The 24,807-nt window shown below is 45.4% G+C and overlaps 1 protein-coding gene across 3 annotated transcripts in view; it reads right to left on the bottom strand.

Moving 5' to 3' along the window:
- The window catches only part of LOC115092110 (WD repeat-containing protein 64-like), a 131,492-nt gene that overhangs the window by 46,415 nt on the left and 60,270 nt on the right, over window positions 1-24,807 (bottom strand). For all 3 annotated transcript variants that reach the window (XM_029602647.1, XM_029602648.1, XM_029602649.1), the window contains 5 exons: window positions 23,802-23,904; window positions 23,189-23,295; window positions 22,621-22,700; window positions 22,458-22,512; window positions 11,281-11,326 (listed from right to left, as the gene is read on the bottom strand). In XM_029602647.1, the coding sequence (XP_029458507.1) occupies window positions 11,281-11,326; window positions 22,458-22,512; window positions 22,621-22,700; window positions 23,189-23,295; window positions 23,802-23,904 (391 nt within the window). The remainder of the gene's footprint in view (window positions 1-11,280; window positions 11,327-22,457; window positions 22,513-22,620; window positions 22,701-23,188; window positions 23,296-23,801; window positions 23,905-24,807) is intronic.

Here is a 24,807-nt window from a genome sequence, read left to right as displayed (position 1 = left end):
AGGTATGTGTTCAACTACCCAGAACAATTACGCACATACCTAGAGTCTTAATTTCATCCTAGGCCTTAGTTATTGGGAGGAATTGATAATTAATATGGTTTAGACACAATATTAGTTAAATGTAATTTGGTTATTCACTGCTCTTTCTATTAGCCAGGTTCTGCAATTACTAAATGTCAAATGAGCGGTTTTCACAGAATGTAAATGTAAATTAATCTTGGAAGCCATTTACCTAGTATTAGTGATTGTACAATCTGTGTAATATTTGTTTGAAAATGAAAAGTTTAATTAAAAAAAAAATGTAGTCAGATTTATCTTATATTATCTTCTTGGTTTTGAAATATTCATGCTGAACCACCACGCCAATGACGATGGCCAGAGTTTTGCATATACAGCTGCTTCAGGACGATAGTGCATATATGGCAGAATCTAAAAAGCAAAGACATTAATGTCTCTTACATTGCACCAGCAGTTATATAAAAAGCAGTGTATTACTTACAATGTGTAAAATTCAGCATCGCTTTTTTATCAGAGCTGCCCGCTCTCTAAACAAAATACCTTTACCAAAAAGCACCAGCACATGTGCACTGTATTTAAATATGACGTGATTTTTTTCACGCATGTGCACTTTCACGTCGTCTTTAATGCATGGAGCTTTAAAATCGATTAATATCTTCTTGTCACATTTTACGCAATAATATGAGCAAAAAATCATTTTTATTTATTGCATCACCTGGGCTCATGAACACCATAATCTGTCAAGTTTAATAAAATACTCTTTTTCCGCCCCCAAATTAACATTACACAAATGAAGTCCATTCTATGGTGTTATTAAGTCCAAATGGTTCAACAGAATTTAATCAAAAAATCTACCTTTGCTCAAATTGAGTTAACATCCTGTCCCGATCTCCACCTCCGATTTGCTTCTTTATTTGATCTATTACAAAGCATTTTAGATTCTGAAAATCATGTTTACATGCTAGACAATGGGCAGCAACAATGGGTACTTCTGTTCTCAATCTTTTACGACAGCTCTTGTGCTCACATATTCGAATTCTAAGATTCAGTTTAGTTTTCCCAATATACAAAAATGGGCATGGACTTTCTGTGGCATAAACCACATAGTCTGATGCACATGTCGTAAATTGTTTAATTGCTGAACAAATGGATTTACAAACTACGTGATCTGTGATATGCACACACAAATAGAGCAGCTTCCACACCTATAGTGTCTTTGGAGGATAGCTCCAGATAAAGTACTTGCTCGAGCCAGATCAAATGTTGTAAGATGTGCGGGACTCACATGTTCCTTTAAATTTTTCAACCTAGTATAAGAATCCCATATCTTCTTGTCTCAAAAACATTCATGCAAATTCAACATGGATTGATGTTTCCTCATGATTTTTACAATCTCAGGCATTGATTTAGAATAGCGTGAAATGAAAGTCATTGTGACATCTCTTGAATGTTCTCGATTGTTTTTATTAAGAAGATGATCTCTATAATGCTCTTTTGTAAGCTCACCTGATATGTTTGTATGGATAACCCCTGTTCAACCAATTTTCTGTTAATGTATGCTAATAATATTTAAAAACTTTAATATTTGTACAATTGTGACGTATTGTTACAAACTGAGAAAAAGGAAGACTATTATTTAAATGTTCGGATGGAAACTGGAATATTCCAAAAAAGAGCTACAATCTGTTGGTTTTGTAAAGAAAGTTGTTTCAAGATTCCTTCCATCATTCTATCTAACAAGAACGTACAAAAAAGAAATACTTTCAAAGTTGTATTGTATGGAAAATTGTATATATTCTTCACAACTGTTAAGCCAACAATGAAATGATTCAAGACCAGATACAGTGCCCTCCCACAATAAAAATACATTGTCTAAAAATTGTTTCCACAGTTTAATGTTGTTTTTGAATTGAGATTACTCAATCCACTTATTTTAAAAATCCTCCATAAAAAGATTTGCTAGCGATAGTGCCATCGTGGCACCCATCGTAGTGACTGAAATTTGCTGATAGTAAATGCCCTCAAAATTGAAAACATTTTTTGTTAAAGCGAATCTAGCTAAACACACAATGAAACTAGTAGGCACCTGATGTTATCATGTCCTCTTACTTAAGTTGTCTCTAATCACTGATAACAGTGCATCTTGGGGTATGGACATGTAAAACGATTTAACATCCATTGTAACAAAATAGAAAGTACTGCAATCTTCATCAAGCAGCTGCAAAATATTCAAAAAATGGGTCTTGTCTCTGATGTAAGAACTCATCTCGCTTACAAAAGGAATGTATCCATATTTACCAATAGTCTTTCTAATACTGAATTGTTGGCTGATATAATTGGTCTGCCAGGTGAATTATAGAAATCCTTGTGAATTTTAGAAATGTATATATTGTTGGGACCCTTGGATGTTTATAATTTAAATAAACATGTTCTTTATTGGTCAGAAAAACGCAGTACAATGCACTCTTAGTGACATGCTCAATTTCCCTTTTCAACTGTTTAGTGGGGTCTGATTTCAAAAGTTTATATGTGCTTTGATCTTGAAGTTGACTCAACATGATTCACATAAGTAGCTCAATTTTGGATCACAAAGGAACTGCTCTTGTCTGCATTCTTAATGACTATTGTCTTATTTTTTAACCTTTCTAAAGCTTTCCACTCATTATGCTTCAGATTTTTTAATTTGTTGAAGTGTTTGATATAATCACGGTCTAAAATTTCTGTTGTGTTTCCCGCCACGGGCCAGGCCCATGAGTGCTTTTCTCACCCTGACGCTGCCACTTCCTCTTCTCAAGTTGGGATGCTGCCGACGCTGTGGCCTCTGCTGTCCATCTTTGCAGCCTGACGCTACAAACATGCCACTCTTGCCCGGCATCTCCTAGGCGCACGCATGCCTTTCCTTTCAATTTAAAGGGCCCACGTGGGAAAAACTCCATGGCTCTTCCCAATGACATCTTTGCCTAGTCATGCCTGCAGCTCTATTAAAAGGGTTTGTCTAACAGTCCCTCGTTGCCTTCACAATGGATCACTAGCACCATCAAGGTCTTCTGTTCTTCGTTCCATGTTCTTGTCTTCAGCGTCCTGAGTTCTGAGTCCAAGTCTTTGCCTTGTTCGTGAATTCAAGTCTTCATTCCTGCATTCCAGAGTGACCTTCTTTCCTCAACCTCCATCTGTCCTGACGTACAAGCTGTTTCCATGTGGCAGTCCGAAAGGACTATCAAATGGCAGTAGGGTTACCACAGAGACTAGCATTGTGTTGCTGGGTCTCTCTCCAGTGCATGCAGGTTCAGCGGAGGCTTGAATGTTCTGAGCCTCCGAGTGTTCCAAGTCTCCAAGTGCTTCTAAGCTTCAGCCTAGCCTGTGCCCAGATGTGCTCGCCAACCTATGGTGTGTATCTTTGGAGACTTGCCCTGGATTATACCGTAATTCAAGGGCTTAAGTTCTCCTGGTGACCAGGTCCTGAACCTGATTACAGCAGATTGCAAAGGCCTTGTATCTCTTGAGGCCCCAGTCTACAACAGATTGCGAAGACTATGAGCTTGGTAAACGTGTCCCTGCAACAGGCCTATGTTTCCTGGATTTTTTGTATCTTGTTCAGCCTTGAATTTCTCCAGGCCTTGTTTTGCTTCTGAATATTTTTTTTACACGACCCACAGGAGGCACCTGCATTTGTTTCTTAATTTTTTCCTTCGATCCATAGGAGGCACCTGCATCTACTCCTGAATTTGTTTTCTACAACCTGCAGGAGGTGCTTGCATTTGTCCCTGTTCTTTTTTTTATGATCTGCAGGAGGCACCTGCATCCAGGTTTGTTCAAGCTCTTCAGTCAATCCAAATATTCTGGTTCTCCCTGTTGCATGTGCCTGCCGCAGCAGGCCCGTGGCCAGACCCTCTTACCCTCTTCTGCCTTCTCCACCATCTGGCTTCACTTCCCTCATGGCCAGGGGCCGCTGCTTACGACCTCAGGCCAACCCCGGTGCTCTGTGGGGAGATGCCGCCGTCCTGCGCCACGTGCCTCCCTAGGCATGTGCGCACATCTCCTCTTCTTTAAAGGGGCCGTGGCGGGAATCTAACCCGCAGCCCTGGATGATGACGTCATTGGGTCCCGGTATATAAGGCTGGGCCCAGCCACAGTTAGTTGTCTTTGCAACAGGTCTCCATGCTCGTCGTGTACTTTATTGCTTCTCCTGGTGTTTCCTTCATGTTCCTGCTTCCTGCCTTGTTCGTGCTCCTGATCCTAGTTCCGGTGTTCTCCTTGTTCCCATGTTCCTGCGCTACTCTACTTGTTCTATGGATTGGCTCTTGGATTCAACCTCTGCTTTGCCTGACCACGCTACTGATCATCTCCTGACCCGACTTCTGCTTTGCCTGACCACGCTACTGATCGTCTCCTGGACCCGACCTCTGCTTTGCCTGACCACGCTACTGATCATCTCCTGGACCCAACCTCTGCTTTGCCTGACCACGCTACTCATCATCTCCTGGACCCAACCTCTGCTTTGCCTGACCATGCTACTGATTATCTCCTGGACTTGACCTTTGCCTTGCCTCACCGCTCTATCTTGCCTGCTGCCTGCCCTGACTCCAGCTTGTTCAACAGCACCTCTGCTGTACTCATTCTGAATTTAGCTTTTCAGCTTCGGCCTGTTCTTACTTGGGTGCTCCCTGTCTGCCTCTCGTTCCATTTGGCGCTCAGGTCTCTGGACTCCGCCTCATCCAGATAAGAATTGCTACTCTTACCACTGCTGGTCCCTGGCTGACCTCCTCCTAGTCCATCAGAAGACCTCAGACAGAGGCCCATCTAACTCCAGCCAGCCCCAGTACCCAAGGGCTCAACCTGCGGGGAATGAGGGCTGGTATTGGCAAAGCTCCAGCCGACCTCCGTCAGTCAGCCAGCTCCACCTACCAACTCCACCTCAGCTCAAGGGTCCACCTCCGGCGCAACTGGGCGCAACACTCCCTCTTTACCCTGTTTTGTTTAAGACCTGCAGGAGGCACTTACACCCAATTTTGTTCAAGTCCTTCAGCTGACCCAAGTCTTTTGGTTCTCTTCAACTATTCTGCCTCAGCTTTGTACATCCATGGCTCAAGCCATCAGCCTCAGTTCGGTTTCCAGTTGTTCTCCAAGTCTTCAGTATTGTTCCAAGCCTTCAGCTATGTCATCATTTAAGTCATCAGCTTGCTTCAACTGTTCATGCTCCAGTTTTATGCCTTGCATTATTCAAGCCATCAGTCTTGTCTCTGCCCAATTTCCAGCTAAGAAAGAAGGGAGCATTGCTGCTTTTGGATATTTCTAGCTTCTAATACTCCATCGGAAGAAACACCTGTACAAAAAGGGCCTAGAACAGAGATGCCTCATTAAGTGGAACACAGTAGGGTAACAACCAGTTTTCAAGATGCTGATGAACATTTGTCACTGCTGTCTTGAAGTTACTACTCACCAATGCCATCTCCTCAGAACTCTCCATGAGTCAGGGTGTCTAATGTGACCTGGTTGCGCTATACAAATCAGCATTCCAATTCCGCTATTTTGGCAGCTTCAATTGCCCTCTATTGACAACTCAATAGACTTAAATAATGGTATTTCTATTAAGTTCTGAAAACTGCCATGGACTTCTACCTCTGCTTAATACTCAAAATGCAACCTGTCTTTGACGATCTTGGGATCCCTTTTCTAACAGCCTTTACTTCAGAAGACTTTTCTAGGTCTCAGGACTCTTACTAATAGGCTATCCATAAGGAATGTCTAGCCTACATTTTACATGAGTCTCTCAGTGCAGTTATTTATCGATACCTCAGACAACTGCCTGCTAAGATATCATCTCTTACCACCAACTATGAAGCCATATTTTTTAACTTGTGCAAATAGTCCACCTCAAAGAAATTCAATTTAAATAAATTAGACCATCATACTAGGCATCATCAGAGTGAATGTTGTCAAACATTTCATCTATCTTCTGCCTTATAAATAATCATTGGTCTTTAAAACTGGTGAAATATCACATCCAATTGGCATTACTTGTTGTGAACTATACATCTTAAAGATAAGTCTCTTTATTCAGTGATTAAAGACAATATAATACATATTTTAATTGAAATATAAAAATAATTGAAACAAATTTTGGGACATTTTTAAAGACCAATGATACATAAACTTGTACAAATAGTCTGCCTCATCAAAGAAATTCAATTTAAATAAATTAGACCTTCATATTAGGCATCTTTTAAAAGAATCACAATTCAGCAAATGGGAGCATTCTCAAGTTGTTAAAAATATTTGGTGGAAGAACGGCTATAGACCCCAACACAGAACTTGCACATAGCAAAATATTTCACCTCGGTCACACTCAGACTCTCGCCAAATACAGAATAAATGACCATAAACTAGAAATCTGCAGACAAAAACTGAAATGAAAACCCCAAGAAGCCAGACTCTACATGCAATACAACACTGGAAAAATAGAAACAGAAATGCATTTCCTCCTGTACTGTGCAAAATACAAAGATATCAGCAGTGCACATTTACCAAGAGTAACAGAGAAAATCAAAAGAATGAGGAAAAAACCTCTGTATAATCAAGGGGGAAACAGGAAAAACAGCAGCTATAGTAGCAAAATATGTGGTATCCTGCCACAGACCAGAAATGTAATCTGACCATAGATAATCTCTTTTAACTTTACATGGGTGGAAGAGAAGAGAGGCAAAAGGGAGAGGATAAAATAGAAGGAAAAAAGGAAAGAAGTTGGAGGGGGGTTCAGAGATGGAAATATATTTAGTTAGAAAACTTAGGGCCTTATTTTCTAAGGCTATCGCACGCTTGTGCTACCAGCCCTGGAAGAGGAGGAGTTAGGGCATCACCGGGGCCAACTCTGCGAAGACAGTGCTGACAGCAAAAAGGTAAGGAGCCTTTTCACTGCCTATTTTGCGCCGAGTAACTACACCTTTTATGGTGTAGTTATTCGGCGCGTCGCCGGCAGCGATCGCACAGCGGTTGTACGATCGCTGCCGGCTAGCACAGGACCGCCCCCCCCCCCCCCCCCGTTAGTGCCAGGATTCACTAAGCCTTGCGGCATTAGTGAATCCTGGCCTTAGGCAGAGAAGGGTGAGTGCAGAACCCCTGTTGTATCATCTGCATTGGCTTCCAGTAAGGGAGCACATTAAGTTTAAGATCATGATGCTGGTTTTTTAGGCAGTAAAAGGAAGGGGAACTGGATTGTTGGGCCGAATGCTAAAAATGTATATTCCATCTAGGGAGCTTCAATCAGAAAATGAACATTTGTTACTTGTACCTACATGGCAGGAGGTGGGTAAAGTGAAGAATCATAGAAGAATGTTCTCGGTGTGTGGGGCAGAATTATGGAACTCTGCTCCTAAGGAGGTGCGAGAAGAGAGTGATTATTTGGTTTTTAGGAAAAGCGTGAAAACATGGCTTATTAAGTAAGGAAGAGTATGGTGGTAGAGGTTGCAGGATTTTGAGCATAAAAGGGGCAGGCTGAAGGATATTAGTTTGATTAATTGTGAGGGATTATGGAATTTAGAAGATGGGGGAAGATGTTAGGTTTTTATATTGGTTTTATGTATCTTGTTGTGAACCACCTTGATTGGCTTTTTAAGTTTAGTATGTGTGGTATATCTATCTATCTTCTTCTATCTATCTATATCTATATCTATATTATATATAAATAAAAATGTAAATGTTCGTTTGTTCAAAATCTTAAATCTCCGAAAGTTCTTCACCGATTGCTTTGAAATTTTGACAGTGTTGCATTTGAAAACGCGCGTGTTTTTATACACCTACATTATATAGATGTCACACCTGTGACAAGTAAAAGCATGCTTTTTTGGAAAAACAGCGCCATCTGTTGGACGTACAAGCAACACACGCTATCTACAATATAAATGGGCTCTGACCGACGGTCTGCAAATGTGCAGTAGAGAGCAGCTCTACCATGCATGTGCGGACCATTGAGCTCTGCGCTACGTGCTGGATGTCACAGAGGGGAGGAGGAAAGGGCAGACGAGTCGCCGCTCCGAGAAACGGCTCAGCCCGTTCCTCCCCCGCTGGGAAAGGGGGGAGGGAGTAGGGACTGCCGGACAGTTACACACAGGAGGAGGAAAGGGTAGAAGAGTCGCCGAGCCAGTCCATCCACCGCTGGGGAAGGGGGGGGGGGGGAAGGAGTTGGGACGGCCGGATCAGAGCAAATGCAGTAGAAACCGGCTGTGAAGAGATCACAAGCAGCTGCAGCCTGCAGCAGCCAAAGTGCAAAGAGCTGAACAGAGAACAGCTCGCCCTCCTCCCCCACCCCCTGAGTCCCGCAGATAAGGAGAAGCCAAGTAAATATCCCGCAACTGCGGGGGGGGAGGGGGAAGGCAGTGTTGTCAGCCCGCCCATGGGTCTCAGCCGCCACGGGAAGAGTTTACATGGGCATCGCTCCACCCCCACTCCCAGCAAAGCACCGTGATGAAAGTGAAAGTCAGACCCCTGCTCCCTCCTCCCTCTCAAGGCCCTGATCGGTTTTCTTAAAGGCACAGGTCTGCCAGAAAGAGCAAAGTAAGCTAGGCAACGTGTCCCATATCTGTTGCAGTGCCTGCCACCTGCCCTTTGCGATGGGGGGGGGGGGGGGGGGAACGGAGTGTTTTCCTCTCTCTCCCAGACACAACTGGTGTGGGAACTTTGCAAGCTATTGCAAATGCAGAGCAAAGACTTAGGTGGGGAGGGGACAAAAATCCCACCCGTTTTAACTGTGTAAGAGAGACGTGTGGTAATGTGCGCTGAAGGCGAGTGTGAGTGCCAGAGAGAGAGGGAGACTATGTGAGGGATTGTGTATGTGTGTGAGAGGGATTGGGCGTGCGTGTTGAGGGACAGAGGGAGAGTGTATGTGCAAGAGAGAGAGGAAGACTATGTAGGGGGCTGTATGAGAGAGAGATTCTCTACCCCCCTCAGCTCTCCACTTATAGGTTACAGTGGAAGGGGTTCAGTGTAGAGGAGAATGGGAGAGCAAAGGAGTTGGGGCCTGTAAGGACAGAGTGAAAGGGGTCTGAGCCTGTCCCTCCGTCACCGGGGAAGGAGGGAGGGAGTTGGGATGGCAGGACCATTATGCCTCATGAGATCCCCCTCGGCAACCGCTGCAGCTCCTACCACCGCCGCCGCCTCTGGCCCTTCGTGGTGCTGGGGGGGGGGGGGGGGAGCGGAGCAGAGCAAAGATGTAGGAGGAGAGGGAACAAAAATCTCGCCCGTTTTAACGGGCTTAACGGCTTGGACTAAATATTTTACGATTCCATTTCAATGTTTCCGATTGCATAGTTAAATTGAATTTTCATAGATTTCGATTTATTTTCATTTTGATTTAATTATTTCATGTGACATTGCGTTGGAATTGAGCTGTGTTGTTTACCAAACCGTTCATTTAGTGAGTATAGTTTATGTTTTTTCTTTTTCCATTCTTTTTCATTTCTAGAATTATGCGGTTTACATGGACAATTATTGCTTCTCACATGGACAATTATATGTTACGTGTTCTAGAGTCGGCAAACCAGACAATCTCTATATCTGCACAGACAATGGAACAACAAAAAAATATTGTATACCCACAAGCATTGTGAAATTAACCATATTTGAAACGTGCGCTTTCTCTTTTCTTTCTTTTCTATTTAACCAGACTGAGCCACAGCAACGCGTGGCCGGGTACAGCTAGTATATAATAAATTAAAATGAAAAATGAAATGAAATATTTAGGAGCTAGAAAAATGTTCTTCCTTAATGTCTTTTCCCTTTTCACTCTATTGTTGCAATTTTGTTTTTTCCTTATTATACGTCTTTCTTTTTTCCTTTATTTATATTGTTTGCTTTTAGGAATTTTAGACACCAGGTGCAAACTTTTAGGTGCCAAGGTGACCTGGTTTTCAGGATTTTTTCAACCCTGGAGGCAGTAGAGAGGTAGGAGAGAGGGAAGGAGTAAAGGGGGTTGGGGAGGAAATAGGGAATTGAAAGAAAGGTAGGAGAAAGGAAGGGGGTATTAGGAGGGAGGAGGGGGAGGTTAAGGAAGTAGAAGAGAAGGAGGGGTGTAGGGGAAGATAAGGAGAGGGCAAGTGTATGGCTAATCCTACCTGGCCACAACTTAGTAGGAATAAGAAGCTGGTATAGATACAAAACAAATGCAATCTTTATTTACAATTTCTACAAACTAGAATTACAATTGTCCGAACTTAACCAGCTACGTGGTGCTGAATATTGATCTCACAGTACCTCAAGCCTCTTTCTCTTTCTGATACTTGCTGGATTTGTCACCAGTATTCCCATTTTGCTGGCGATCAAAATTGCAATAAAGTCCAGCTTGTTAAGAAAATATTTCAGTTTTTGGAAATTAAATACTAATTCTGTTTGATTTAATTTAAGATTTATAGCCCACCTTTCAGAGGATTTTAAAGTAAAACAACTAGAATGATTGCCTGAAACCTCCTGCCTAACATCTGCATAACAAACTGAATTTAGGTGTAATCCAGCTTGCTTGACTCAATGAGTTATAAAGGGGGAATATCAACTTTTCATGTTTATTAAATAAATATCCTAGATTCATTTTACAAAGCAAGAATAAATCTTGCATGGAAAACAGCAAAGAGCCATATCAAAAACTGCAAGATAAAAATCAAAACAATAGAAATATGCCCAACATTATCATGATGCTACATAAACCATCCACGATATAAAGGGGCTCCCCAGTTATCCTCTGATTTACCTGATGTTTCTCATGCTCTGAAAAAGGTAGAAGCAGCTATTGTGTTTTCAACACTTATTGTAAAATTTGTCCTAGACCCACATAAGGATTGGGTTATGAAGTTATGTTTTTTCATTATAAGGAATCATTTTTTAATTCTAAAATTTGTATTGTTCTCGATGTGGCTAAGACCACATAACGGAAAAAGAAGCAAATTCTTTTAATGATGTTACAGCTGGGAGCCATATTTTTAGGAATTACCCAATGCCTTTTTTAGATCCAGGTCAGCACTGGGTGGAGACTCCTTAATAACCCCTTCTCCTATGCCACCCACCTTCTAAGATTCTTCCTTGTAACTTAGATACTTGGAAGTCAGGGTAAGGGCAATTTCTTGTTTTTCCACTGTTTGACTCTTTTTTTCCCCTTCAAATTATTTATTTATTTTTGTTTGATCCAATTATTTCAAATGCAAAAGTAAAAATAATGTACATTAAAATAATATTCAGACAATCCTTCATAGTTACTACAGAAATTTTGTTTGTACTTACAACATAAATATTTATTCTTCTGTCCCATCCAACAGCTATGATATACCTAGAAGGATATTAGACAAATACTTTAGCAAGGACCTAATTTGCTAATTTAGAGAGGTCCTTTAGCAAGGACCTAATTTGCAAATTTATTTTCACTCAGCTTTTTAAAATTGATATATTATGGGCTGGCCTAGGGCTTAACAGCAATGAATGGCCGACCAAGGTTTGATTCCCCGACCTGGCTTCAGCTAGGGATACTGAAGAGGTAGCGCTCTCAGCCCCTGGGGGTGGGGGAGGAGTTCCAGCCATTGCTCAGCCATGACATTTTCTGGCCAGACTCAGGGCCTCATTTTCCAAGCACTTTACCGCGTGCGATAAATTCGCAAATCGCGTTAACAGCTGTTAACGCGATTTAGTCATTTGGTAGTCAGGGGGCGGAGCATATGTAAAGCAGGAACCTGTGTATCGTGTGCGGCGAAACAGCCGCAGTGTTAGCGCGGCTGCTATCGCGGCTAATAACTACAACTCCAACCTCGCGTTATGGACTGCGTTACAGGCCTGAAAAGGATTACCGCCATCCACGATAGTCCCAGACAGCCTGTTTGAGAGAGAGAGAGAGAGAGAGAGAGAGAGAGAGAGAGAGAGAGAGAGAGAGAGAGAGAGAGAGAGAGAGAGAGAGAGAGAGAGAGAGAGAGAGACTTACTATAGTGCCTATGCCCTACATAGGTATTTTAACCCCTATAGGAGGGCCACCTACTAACTCGGGGTGGGGATTAGGTATGAGCGTCGGGGGTTGGGGGCCACTTTCGCATTCCACATGAGACCTACGGACTGAACAGTGGTCTCTAGTGCAGATTTGCTGGCCGTCGGAGTGAGGACGCTCACTCCAAGCGGAGATTTGGCCAACATTCTCTCCACCTAGCATGTTGTTGCCCAGGTAGAGTGTCCATCAAGCTAGGTAGAGAGAACGTTGCCCAAACCACTTCTTGGAGTGAGCGTCCTCACTCCGACAGCCAGCAAATCTGCACTAGAGACCACTGTTCTGTCCGTAGGTCTCATGTGGAATGCGAAAGTGGCCCCCAACCCCCGACGCTCATACCTAATCCCCATCCCGAGTTAGAAGGTGGCCCTCCTATAGGGGTTAAAATACCTATGTAGGGCATAGGCACTATAGTAAGTCTCAGTCTCTCTCTCTCTCTCTCTCCCTCCCTCCCTCCCTCCCTCCCCAGGAGCCTGAAACAGGCTGTCTGGGACTATCGAAATATCGTGCGCCGCGATAAAAGACTGAAAGAATCATCGTGCAGTGGGAAAACATTGCGTGCAGCACTAATGTTTTCGCGAATGGCGAAAACATCGCCGCACACGATGTTTCCCCACTGCACGAAAGAAGCCTCATTTGCATTGGTAACGCCCCCTAATGCGTTACCAATGCGATATTGGAAAATAAGGCCCTCAGAGTCCACGTGTGCCAGGGTCCAGAGAGAGCAGCAGTCTGTGGCTATTGGTCAAGAACAGTCACTGCAATGATTGGCTTAGGTGGGGGTTATAAAATTGGGGAAATATCCTGAATAACTACAAAAGGAAGGCTCAGGACACTGCAACTCCGCAGAGACCAGCTCTGAGTAAAGTGGCAGCTCAAAGGATCAGGAGGATACAACTAGGTGAAAAAAATAATAGCTGTTATAATGCACCAGGGTTATTCAGTCAATCTGGTAACTCAATTGACTTACACATCCACTCACTGACTTTTGGACAGTAGTGTTGCCATGCACGGGCAAGGACTATGCAACTTCCTTTCTGCTTTCTAATAACTTCACATGTCTTGCATGAGGTTTATATATAAAATGGTAGTTTTATTTACCTTGGGGCTCATATATGGATATTTAGCACCAGCAGTAACATTTTAACAATATTATCAACTGTATAAAACACAATGATGGTAACTTTAAATAAGCACACATGCACCCATATAAGCATGAATGTGAGCATGCTCCTACATACACATGCAGTTTATATTGTCCATGCAAGTACAGGTACTAAAAGAAAAGAGCACATTATTCCTATTCTGAAGGAGCTCCATTGGTTACCAATTGAACAGCGAGTACAGTTTAAAACCCTATGTATTCTCCATAAGGCGATACATGGGGAAAAGGTTGAATGGCTGAACGCCGCAATACGGTTTCACACACCGCAAATAGTTTTAAGATCCGCCAGCAAAGGCCTACTATCCATCCCTTCGATGGTATCAAAAAAAGGAACAGCAGTGAGAGACAGAGCCTTGTCTCGTGCCGGCCCAAAAATGTGGAACAATCTACCAGTCGATGTACGACTTGAAACAAATATAGCAATGTTCAGGAAAAAGGTCAAAAAACATGGCTTTCTCAACAGGTATTATTCAATGAAGGTGATAGTAGTCGAGAAACAGGAACCTAATTATGGAGACAAATGAGAAGAGATGATGAGTAAGGCAGATTGTTAAATGTTTGTAGTATGTGTTTCCTGTTTAGGACTTTTTTAAATTATAAATTGTAATGGAATTTAAATCTGTTAGCAATATTGTTTTATCGTTTTGTAATTCTTGCTTGTTTTATTTGTGATGTGAAATGATGTAAACCGATAGGACGGTTCCACCAAATACTGGTATAGAAATTTAAATAAATAAACAAACAAGTGCGTGCACACTATATAAAATACACCCAGTCATGTGCGAGTCTGCTCCTAATTTTAAGTGTTTATATGAGGAAATGTTATTCGTGTATTTTCCTTAGGGATAATCCGCTTTTACACGCCCAAGTCAGCACATTTTATAATTAGGGGTGCGTGAAATAAAAATAGCCAGTTTTACTAATTAGTCCACCAGTTTGCCCAGTCTATTTCTAGGTCATCAGCCTGAAGCCCCGCCCCCTCCCCCAGTTCACCCAGACCGCTCATGCAATCTGTTTTTGTCTCTAAAAAGTTTTATTCTGATTTACACCTGATAAATAGTGGAAGAAAATAAGTGCAGGTAACAGCCATATACACGCTGCATTCACAGGTTATAAAATTGCAATTTATGGGGCAGATTTTAAATACTTGCGCGAGCACGTACCTTTGTTTGCGCAGCAGGTGCGAACAAAAGTGCGCTGGATTTTATAAGATACGCGCGTAGCCGTGCTTATCTTATAAAATCCGGGGTCGGCACGCGCAAGGGGGTGCACATTTGTGCAACCTGCGCGCGCTGAGCCCAGCGCGCGCTACCTTTTCCCTCCGTCCTCCCCCGACCTTCCCCTACCTAACCCAACCCCCGGCCCTATCTAAACCCCCCCTTACCTTTGTCGGCAAAGTTACGCCTGCTTTCAGCAGGCGTAACTTTGCGCGCGTCGGCCGGCTGCCCCGCTCCATGGTCCGGTCCTGGGGGCTGTTCCGGAGGCCGCGGCCATGCCCCCGGAACGCCCCCGGGCCGAAACCACGCCCATGTCACCGCCCATGAAACGCCGCGCCCCGCCCCCTAAACGCTGCGTCATCCCGCCACGCCCCCAACACGCCCCCGCCACGCCCCGACAGGAAGCCCTGGGACTTACGCGCATCCCGGGGCTCTGCGCGCGCCGGCGGCCTATGCAAAATAGGTGCGCCGGCGCGCGCAGGGGTTTTAAAATCCGCCCCTATGTGCGTAAGTGTTGGACCCGACCCAGAACACTCCTGACCCGCCCCAATTCACCGTTTTTACACAAGCAAAGGTACTTGTGCTCGGTACTTGCACACGTATGCATGAGTTTTATAAAATAGCATTAGCACAAACAAACGTGATTTAAGGTGAATTTTAAAATCCTAGTGTGCACCAAATTTGGGAGATGCACACACGCCGGGGCTGTCTGTGCCAAGCGAATTTTAAAAGCTGCCAAGATACGCGCATATCTCCCACGGCACATACATCTCACTTGTTTCCAAAACCGGGTATGGTCTGGACGGAGTCTGGGCGAGCCATGGGCACTTTGGGCATGGCCAAGAGATGCGAGTGTAAATACTTACGCATCCCAGTGCACGCTGAGGTTCCCTGACCTGGATGACATGTAACTTATAAAATTAAAGGATCGAGTTTTTTCTGATGGGATTAAAGGATCTGGGGTAACTGGGGGCAGTGTAGGCTATTAGCTTTTAACTGGGAGAATTGGTGGACAAACTGGTAAATGGGTATGGCATCAGTAGATACTCTTTTAAAAATCCCCTGATTTACGCGGTAGAAGCGGAATTTGTGCACACAAACACGTGCCCACTTAAAATTGGGCGCACATATGAATGCGGCCAGGCTATTTTATAACATGCGCGTATATACACTTGCAAGTTATAAAATGGCTGTGTCCCTGGGCGTTAGGAATGTGCAGAGGACCGCATATGTTACATTCGGTATTCGTATTCGTATTCGTGAGGGGGCACATACATTGCATTCGGCAAGAGGGACCCCAATCCATTCATGCATTCCATTCTTATTCGTTTCCCGGCTAAAATTTAATTAATTACAACCCCCCACCCTCCTGACCCCCCCAAGACTTGCCAAAACTCCCTGGTGGTCCAGCGGGGGTCCGGGAGCCATCTACTGCAATCACGCCGTTGGCTGCCGGTATTCAAAATGGCGCCGATAGCCTTTGACCTTACTATGTCACAGGGGCTACCGGTGCCATTGGTCGGCCCCTGTCACATGGTAGGAGTAATGGACGGCCGGCACTATCTTGTGCTCCTACCATGTGACAGGGGCCGATCAATGGTCTTGTGACCTTTGCTCTGACTGAGCTGAAAGCAGTGTGTTCTGGGAGATTTGGTTCACCGCGTGAGGGACCCTCCTGCTCTCAGATAAGCCTGTGGTTCCTTTTACATCTGCCTCTCTCTTTCAGAACTCACAGAAAGCATTGCTTTTTCACTTGATTCAGCCAAAGTACCCAACAGTCTTCGGTGCAGCCAGAGCACAGTTCATAGACTCTGTGACAGTTATTCCTATTTCTACTTCATCTTCCAATAAGTTCTATGTTTTCCACTTTGTCTTTTCCAGTAAACATTTGGAATTAAAGAATCGAGCCTGTCTTTGCATGTGAAGCTAAATAAGAGTTGTTTTCATTGTCTAATTCTGACAATCAGAGCTTAATCTGTAGACAAAAAGGAAGTGGAACTTGGGGGGGGGGAGGGATGGGTGTGGCCTGAGTAAAGAGGCAGGACCAAGGCCCAGGTGTAAACTCTCCCACAAATACCGGACACATTCTTCACACACTTAACATGCTCGATGAACACTGGTAGGGAAAGGACAACTGGTGGTTGGGGATTGTAGAATCGTAAGGTAAGGAGAATAGAGAGAATGAGGCTCTTTCCCTCTAACCACCTCCTCCTCTCTGCCCTGATGATCCTGATCCTTCATCCCCAACTCCCCCATAAATTCCCCAGTGGTCCTAAAACCCCTAAATCTCTAACTCCCCTAGCCCTTGTAATCCTTGAGCCCCTTCTCTCCCTGAAAATCACCCTCTGGAGCAACTCTCTTCTTCTTTCTCCTTGGCGACTTAAGTACAGACCTCCTGTTCGAGCCAGAATCAGCTGGCTCACCTCTGCTTCCGAGGGTGGGGGCTTGGGAGCAGACTGGTGTGCACTCTCCGCTGGTCTCAGTCTCCATGGGGCCTGGAATTCAAAAGCATGGCCTGTTTCTTTGCCTCCTTGGGGATGGAGGGAAGAGAGCAATGCCACATGCTTCTCCTCGCTCACTCTCTTCTCTAACCTTCCCTCCACCACATCCAATCCTACCCCCTCCCCTTCTTCACTCTTTCTCCACCACCTCTGATCACTTCACTCACAGACTGCCTCCCACTCTGATCATCTCACTCACATCTCATAGTTCCTCCAGTCCCTTCATTCACACCCTGCAGCACCTTTGATTCCCCGACTCACTCTTTCCCCCTCTCCCCCCACATAACCCACAGCCTCTCTGATCCTTTCACTGACTTTTTTGCTCTCCCACATCCCATTACTCACTCTCCTTTCCCTTCCCCGATCCCTTCACTCACTCCCCGCCCTTCCCAGACATCTCCTCATTCACTCTCTTGGTTCTTTCAGCTTCATCAGTGTGGTCATCATCAGCAGAAGTGGCTTGGCCAGAGATGATGGCATAAGCAGGAAGCCAAAATACTCAGCAGTGGCAGAAGCAGTGGGGCTGACAGGCATTCACCCTATGGTTTTGTTTTGTTTTTTACCTTTACCTTGGCTGTTGTCCCTCATAATCTTCTAAATTGTGCTGGGAAATTGCACAAAAATCAAAGCCAATTTGGCTGCCCTTTTCTTAGAGTAAACACTTTCAACAGTCTCTGTTCTTCTCTACTTCTTCCAAGGGCTGTGGGGAGGGGGGGGGGGGGCGAGGGGCATAAATAATCAATGCCACCACTGGCTCTATTCTGTTTCCTCAGGGGAGCCAGAATTGATATACACTGCCAGCTCTGCTCTGCCTTCTTGGTAGGGTTGCCAACTTTTCCATAGAGCTGGGCTGGACACTTGAGGACTGGGGAGGTAGGGTGGGGGAATGGTGCCCCCTCATTTGCATAAATTTTAGATCCTGCCAGTGAACTGCCTAAACAGTGTATGTATGTATCTGAAGAACCACTGGGAGCTGAGGGCTGGGCTGTGCACCACCTCCTCTCCCTATGCTGTCCAATCACAGCATGGGAAAGGAGGCAGGGATACAGCACAGCTCTCCTCCAATAGAGGGAGAGAAAGGCAGGTCGGAGCCTAACTAAGATGCTGTGGGAGAAAAAGAAGGATCCACCTGCAAAACCGGACATTTAGCGTCCGGTCGGGACGTCTGTCTGAACACTGTACAGAATGCCTGAAAACCTGGCTGTCTGGTCCAGAACTGGACAGTTGGCAACCCTACTTCTTGAGTTCCATAAAAAAGGTGACAGAACCCAGTTTTGGGTTGTTCTGCCTGATAGTAAGCCCTCTGAATTAGCACAAGTTTGAGAGTTGTGAGTAGTAGTGCTATTCATCAAGGCCAGGCTTGAAGACATGACAATTAGTGCTACTGCTCGCAAGCTTCAAACTTGTGCTAATTCAGAACCGTTTGGTGTCTGTTCTTTGCTTTGCAGTGTCTGCTTCAGTCTCGCCTCCACCCCTCCCCCCTTCCCCTTCTGTTCCCTGTAAAACAGGAAGAGAGGTGGGGCAGGAAAACAAGAGGGGAGGGTCTGGATTAGGGAGCAGAGTGTCTGTTCTCTTTTCTGTGTGCTCCAGGCTCGCTTACTCTCCTTCTCTTCCATTTAGATTGCTTGGAGGGGAGAGGCTGGAGAACCACATTCCTGAAGCTCTGCCTCTTAAGCAGTGCTGGTGCAAGCATATTTGGCACTCTAGGCCACCTTTTGTCATTCACCCCCCCCCCCCCCCCCCCGGCCACCTCTGGTCATTCACCACCCCCCCCTTCCAACGTAAGCACCGGTGGCTGTGGCTACATCACAGCAGTCTCTTCTTTGATGGTATTAACTATGGCACAGCACCCATCTAGATATTTTATTTAGCAATTCTTGTATTTCACTTCCTCCATATTATGTTCAGCAGGATTTTGCCGCCCCCAAAATCTTGGCACTCTAGGCGACCGCCTAGTTTGCCTAATGGAAGCATTGGCCCTGCTCGTAAGCCTGAAGTGCCAGAACTGCATTTCTGGCTGTTCCTCAACAAACTAAACCCTGGTGTTATTTCACGTTGGTTGCGGCAGACAGAAAGCACTCACCTCCCTTCTCTTCTGGTTGCCCCATCAACAGGTGTGCAAGGCACCACATTCATGCAATGTACAATAGCCTGTATGGGACTTACTGGAGAGAATGTAAAACTGCACCGTAACCACGGAAGAGATGCAACAGCAACAATGCTGTTGTTTTTCCTGTGCAGTAGTTGACAAAAGCAGAACCTCACCGAGTTATTCCCTCATATACCATCTGGCTGAAAGGTACTCCCTAGTAAGTCCAATATCAGCTTTGAGCACTGGGAGGCAGGATGGTTTACTGTTGTCAATGGAATTAGGAATAATGGGACAGGCAAGCTGATGGTTATTTTATTCAAGTCAATTTAATACAACAATTTAAATAGCATTTGGTGGGAATCTGGTGACATCACAGACCAAATTGGCCACTTAAAAGTTGAGTCCCTGCTCATCCCAAGGAGAATCCAAAATAATCTGACACTAAATCTTTAAGAACTTTGAAAATATCATCCGATATATGAAGAACAAAAGGAATATGTAATAAATATAATAATGTAAGTACACCCACCAGCCTTACTTAAGCCTAAGCCCTGCACTGGTTCCTCACCTCAGCAACAGGTCTCCTGGTGTGCCTTGGTCCCAGTCCCTTGTTCTTGTCTTACTCCCTGCTTGTTCCCTGCCTTCTACCTTGCTGTAGTTCTTGTCTTGTTCCATACCCCTTCCTTGCCTTGTTTGTTCCTTGTCTTGTTACCCTTGGCTTGATTTCCTGGATTCTGACTCTGGCCTGGACTCAGATATTCCTTGATCACTGCTCGGACCTGAGCCCTTGCCTTGGACCCCACTCTGCTCTGTCTGCTACCTGCCCCCTTCTCTGGCCTGATACTCGTACCTGCTGTTTGCCGCCTGACTTGACCATTGGTCCGTTATCTGCAAATGCTGCATGTCTCGACCCTCACCCGGATTTGGATCCTCATTTTTGGATAGCCCTAGGGACCCACCTACAACCTGTTGGTTTCTAGAACCCAAGGGCTCAACCTGCGGGGGGAGGTGGCTGGTATAGGCAAAGCTATAGTCAGTCCCGCTCCAGGATTTTTCTGCCAGCTGTCGGTGTGGGCCTAGTGGGCCTGCTCACTAGGCATTGCCAATCATACCACATCACCAAGGGTGTTACACAGCAAAGTAGCTTTTCTATGTAATTTATTGATGTATATTTATTATTGTATTATTTTGTTATTTACTGTTTTGCTATTATGTTTTTGTTAGGAAGCGCTAGGAGAGCGGTTCCACTTTCCAGGGGATTGTGTGTTCTTGGACCACGGCTCGACCCCAGAGGAACTCCGAAGAGGTGCTGCGGCAGGCGAGGCATGCCCAAGCATGGGCTGGACAGGAGCAAGGCTGGACTGCAGACAAAGATGACTGAAGGCACTGACCCTCCACCGGACCTGCACGCTCCAGGAAGACCAACAATGCAATGGTGGTCTTTGAATGGTCCTCCGACCGTTCCAAGCCCTTTTGGACCTGCCGCTGGGTAATGGCAAGAAGTGGCAGGCCAGACAGAGGCCAGGGGCAAACAAAGGCCTTGGAACATGGAAGGCTCAGAAGAAGACTCAGGCGAAGACACTTGGACGAAGACTCAGGCGAAGACACTAGGACGAAGAATCAGGAGCAAGGTACTGAAGACTAGGATTCAGGAGCAAGGTACTGTAGATGAGAAGTCAGGAGCAAAGAGCTGGGTTGAGACTGTGATGCAGCGCACCCTACACAGCCCACCCGCGAGGCTAGTCGTGGGCCATGCTGGACTCGAAGCAGACTCCAGACGAGGTAATGGAGCGAGTGAGAGTAACATGTCCCAGGAACTGTAGAGGCCTGCACTGGGGCACGCCCTACACAGCCGCCTGGCTGGTCGCGGACCACGCTGGAGTGGCACAGGTTCAAGCAGAGACAAACATGAATGGAGCGGATGCAAGGAGCTCCGTAGACCAGGGACAAGGTTTCAAGTGGAAGTCTCCTGGAGGCTTGCGCTGCAGCTGTGAGGAAGGCCTAGTACCACGAGGCGCCCTACTCAGCCCGCCCGTGGGGCTGGTCACGGACCACGACATGGCACGCCAGGAAAGGTGGCGACGAGGAACCAGGGGTTCAGAACACCAGGATGGATCACGGACATCAGGAATGGAGGACGGACATCGGGGCTGGATCACGGATGTCAGGAATGGGTATCGGACATCTGGACTGGATCATGGACATCAGGACAAGACAAGGAGCTCCAACGAAGAACACAGGACCGTGAAGAAGCGATGGAACAGCGAGGACTCCTGGAGTGAAGGACAGGAACATCCAGGAGCGTCTAAACTCCTTGCGAAGGCAAAGCTGGACTGACACAGGGCCCCTTATATAGGGCTGAAGCTGGATTAGTTGATGACATCATCTTTGGGGCCACTGGACCTTTTCCCACTGCTGGCCCTTTAAATGTCGAGGAGAGGTGCGCGCCCGCGCCTAGGGGAATCCAGGAGAGAGCAGGGTCGTTGGTGGCATCCCTGCCATGTGGAAGGCCCGAAGAGGAGCAGGGCAGGCTGCAGAAGCGGCTCCAGCTGAGAAGAAAGAAGAAGGAACACAGGCAGGCTGCAGGCGCTGGCAGGGACGGCTTCCTTGCCGGCTGAAGACCCCAGCAGTGGCAAGGACGGCTCCTTTGCCATCTGAGGACCCCAGGAGCGGCTCCAGCCGCGTTGGAGAGAACAGGAGTGGCAGCGGCGGTCCCAGCTGTGTGGGAAGGCTTCCAGCAGCTCAGCCCTGCAGCGCAGGGCAGGAGGCAGCCGGGGAGGAGCCTGGAGTCGGCGGCACGACTGCCGCGAAGGAAGCAGCGACAGTGGCCCAACTGGCCGCGGCAGGTAGGAGGCCTGCCCGCGACAAGCACGGGAAGGTTCACAACAGTTTTGTTTTGCTATTTTATTGTAATTAATTATTTTATATGTATTTTGGGTTTGTGCACAACTTTGATACTTTTAAGGAATTGTGGTAATTTAAATTCATAAACTGAACTAAAGATCTGCTAATGGGCAACCAAAAGTTGACAGAGTACTAACATGTTACAACCAAAACTGCATTTTTAAAGAGCCACGCTGTAGTTTTATGTCCTCTTTTAATTGCCAAAAGAGAGGGAAAAGGCCACAAAAGCAGAGCTTTGGGGTGGCACAGGAGATCCAGGTTCAGATTCCCTGTCTGATGGAGCTGGCTGAGAGCTGATATGATCTGGCCTGAGAAGGAGGAAAAGATGGCGCTGAAGGTCACCTCAGAGGATGAGCCCTTCTAGCCCTTGGGCTGATGTGGGTTCCTGTTCCACCTGCAGCACTCTGACTGTGGTCAGGAGGGTGGGGCAGATCAGAAGGGGAAATTGTAATAGAGATCACATTCAAAAATAAAATAAGACAAAGCAGAAGCATCACAAAGTCCTAGTATTGCACAGCGCTTCATTATTTCCAAATGGCATGAAATGTCTTACTTGTTCTTGTTCACCTCTGCGTAGGTACAGTCACAAACTTCACTGCGATTATTTTCTTAGGGGGGAGGAGAAAAAAATAACAGTAAAGCCTTAGCTCGGTAATGTCTGCTTCATTAATGTATTTAAAATATATGAATTAGATGACATATATCCAATTACTTACCTCGTCTCAGAGTGTGCAAACAATGCCCATTGTTATAATTCCATATTTTTAAACAGCCATCTCTTCCTCCACTGACCAGCCTAAAGTGTGATTAAAATTGGACACATTACATTTAGGTAAACATCAAAAGATCAAATTTTTTTGACCTAGCGGTTTCCACCTGGTCCTTTGTACTTCCGGCTCATTTGGAACCAGGGTTGGGATCTGGCACCATGAGCTTTCATTGGCAACTACAAGCTGGGGAGGGGGGAGGTGTTCCCCCTATTTTACATCCCCAGAACATATCTAGTCTGATCACTGCAGTGATGGTCCTGGGCTAGGGGCTGTGTACCAGGGCTCCTTCTGGAATGCTGCCATCGTGGGCACCTGAATCCGGCCACTAGGCGTCACCCTTGAGCAATGACCATGACTCCCTCCTCTTCAGAGCTTGTGAATGCAGCCTCTGCAGCATCCCCGGCTCCAGCCAGCCTGGGGTGCCGAAGACCCTATTTAGGGACTGAACCAAAGACCCTCAAAAAAAGGCCAACTTTGAGCTTTAAATGCACACGTGTAGAGAACATGCATGTACCTTCTCCCACTCAGATCAAAGCTGAGGCAGGTTATGCCGGCATCTCCATGAGCATCACTGAACTCAGACACCTGCTTCCCTGTTTCAAAGTCCCAAACTTTGACCACCTTTCAATTAAAAAAAAAAAGAAAGAAAGAAAGAAAGAAAAATGTCAGGGCTGCAGGTATGTCAAAGAAGCTAGAAACAGTCTCAGAAAACGACCTTTCATGTGACTTCTCAGATGACCAGAGATGTGCAAACTTTGAAAAAAAAAAAAAAAAAGTTTGTACAATAATTCAATAAAACTGCAAAGCTTTTTGTGAGCTGGCTGAAGCAGATTGCTGAAATGTTTTTGATTTTGATGAAATCTGCATGGGATTTTCCTTCCATCCCCGGGGGAGAAACCTCACAAATCTCCTCGACAGATGTGGGGATATAAAGAAAAAAACCAATACCATCAAACTCGAACCAGGCTGAAATTCTCCCTGTCTAAAGGTGAGCTGGAATAATTTGCACGTCTGTGCTGATGACCGGCATGGCCAGGTGGATTCATGTTGCTCAGCCATATCATTATTTTTTCACCCAGCCGCAATCCCAGAGACATCGGCTGTAGATGTGATTCATTTACACTTACAGATCCCTCCGAGCAGCTGACCACCTGCCTGAACACTTTGTTGTACTTGCAGCACAGAATGGGCTCCTTGTGAGACATCTCTAGATGTGGTAGAAGCCGAGTCCTGTTTGCATAAAGAAATGCACACAACAAATATTTAAAATACAGATTACGATATATATATACATACACACACAGTATATATATGCACAATGTATTTATATACACAGTACTTGATGCATATATTAATGAATATTCAGTATGCATATAGGATACATATATAGGATACTTTAGACAGATCTCTGAATCACAAATTAGTAAATGATGTACATTCCCAAGAAACCAGAATCATATTGGAAAGGCCTATATAATCTGCTCTATGATCTGTCATCTAAACTCTTTATCCACATTCATACATTCTTAACATTTTATAATATTTCCACATCATTTCCTTGAAGGACATACATTAATTTCATAAGTACTTATTTCTTTGTCGTTAAGGAAAATGATCAGTCTTTTAAAGTATTTGCACAGTATCCAGGGGTACATATATTTGGGACATTCAAAATCAAAATCACAAGATATTAAAAAATAAATCGAGGAATGAAAGCATAAAACAGTGCATCAATAAACAAATCCACAGCCAGGCAGGCGCGGAAGGTGCAGCAGGGCTCTGACCGGAGCTGTAACTAAGCAGGGCAGTACCCAGGACAGGCCCCTCACCCTGATCGCTGCTCCTCTCTCCCTCCTCCTTCTCCTCCGTGATCCCCTGTCCCCTCTCTCCCCCTAATCCAGATGGTAGGAGGAGAGCATCACCCTTCCTGGCTTTTCATTCGCTGCTGGCGCACACTTGCATTTCTGACATTTTTCTGCCTCCCAAAGGGCTTTGCTCCTTGGGCAGTTACCCCTCACACCACTACCTCTAGATATGGCTTTGGCCTCAACAAATCAACCGAGGCAAAATAGGAAAAGCAAAGGAAAAAGGATTGATGGCAGGGAGAAGAGGAACAGGGGAGAGAAGCTAGAG

Source organism: Rhinatrema bivittatum, chromosome 5 (genome assembly GCF_901001135.1).
Source record: "Rhinatrema bivittatum chromosome 5, aRhiBiv1.1, whole genome shotgun sequence".
In the NCBI taxonomy this organism is placed as follows: domain Eukaryota; kingdom Metazoa; phylum Chordata; class Amphibia; order Gymnophiona; family Rhinatrematidae; genus Rhinatrema; species Rhinatrema bivittatum.
This window is presented reverse-complemented; position numbering and strand designations above follow the sequence as displayed.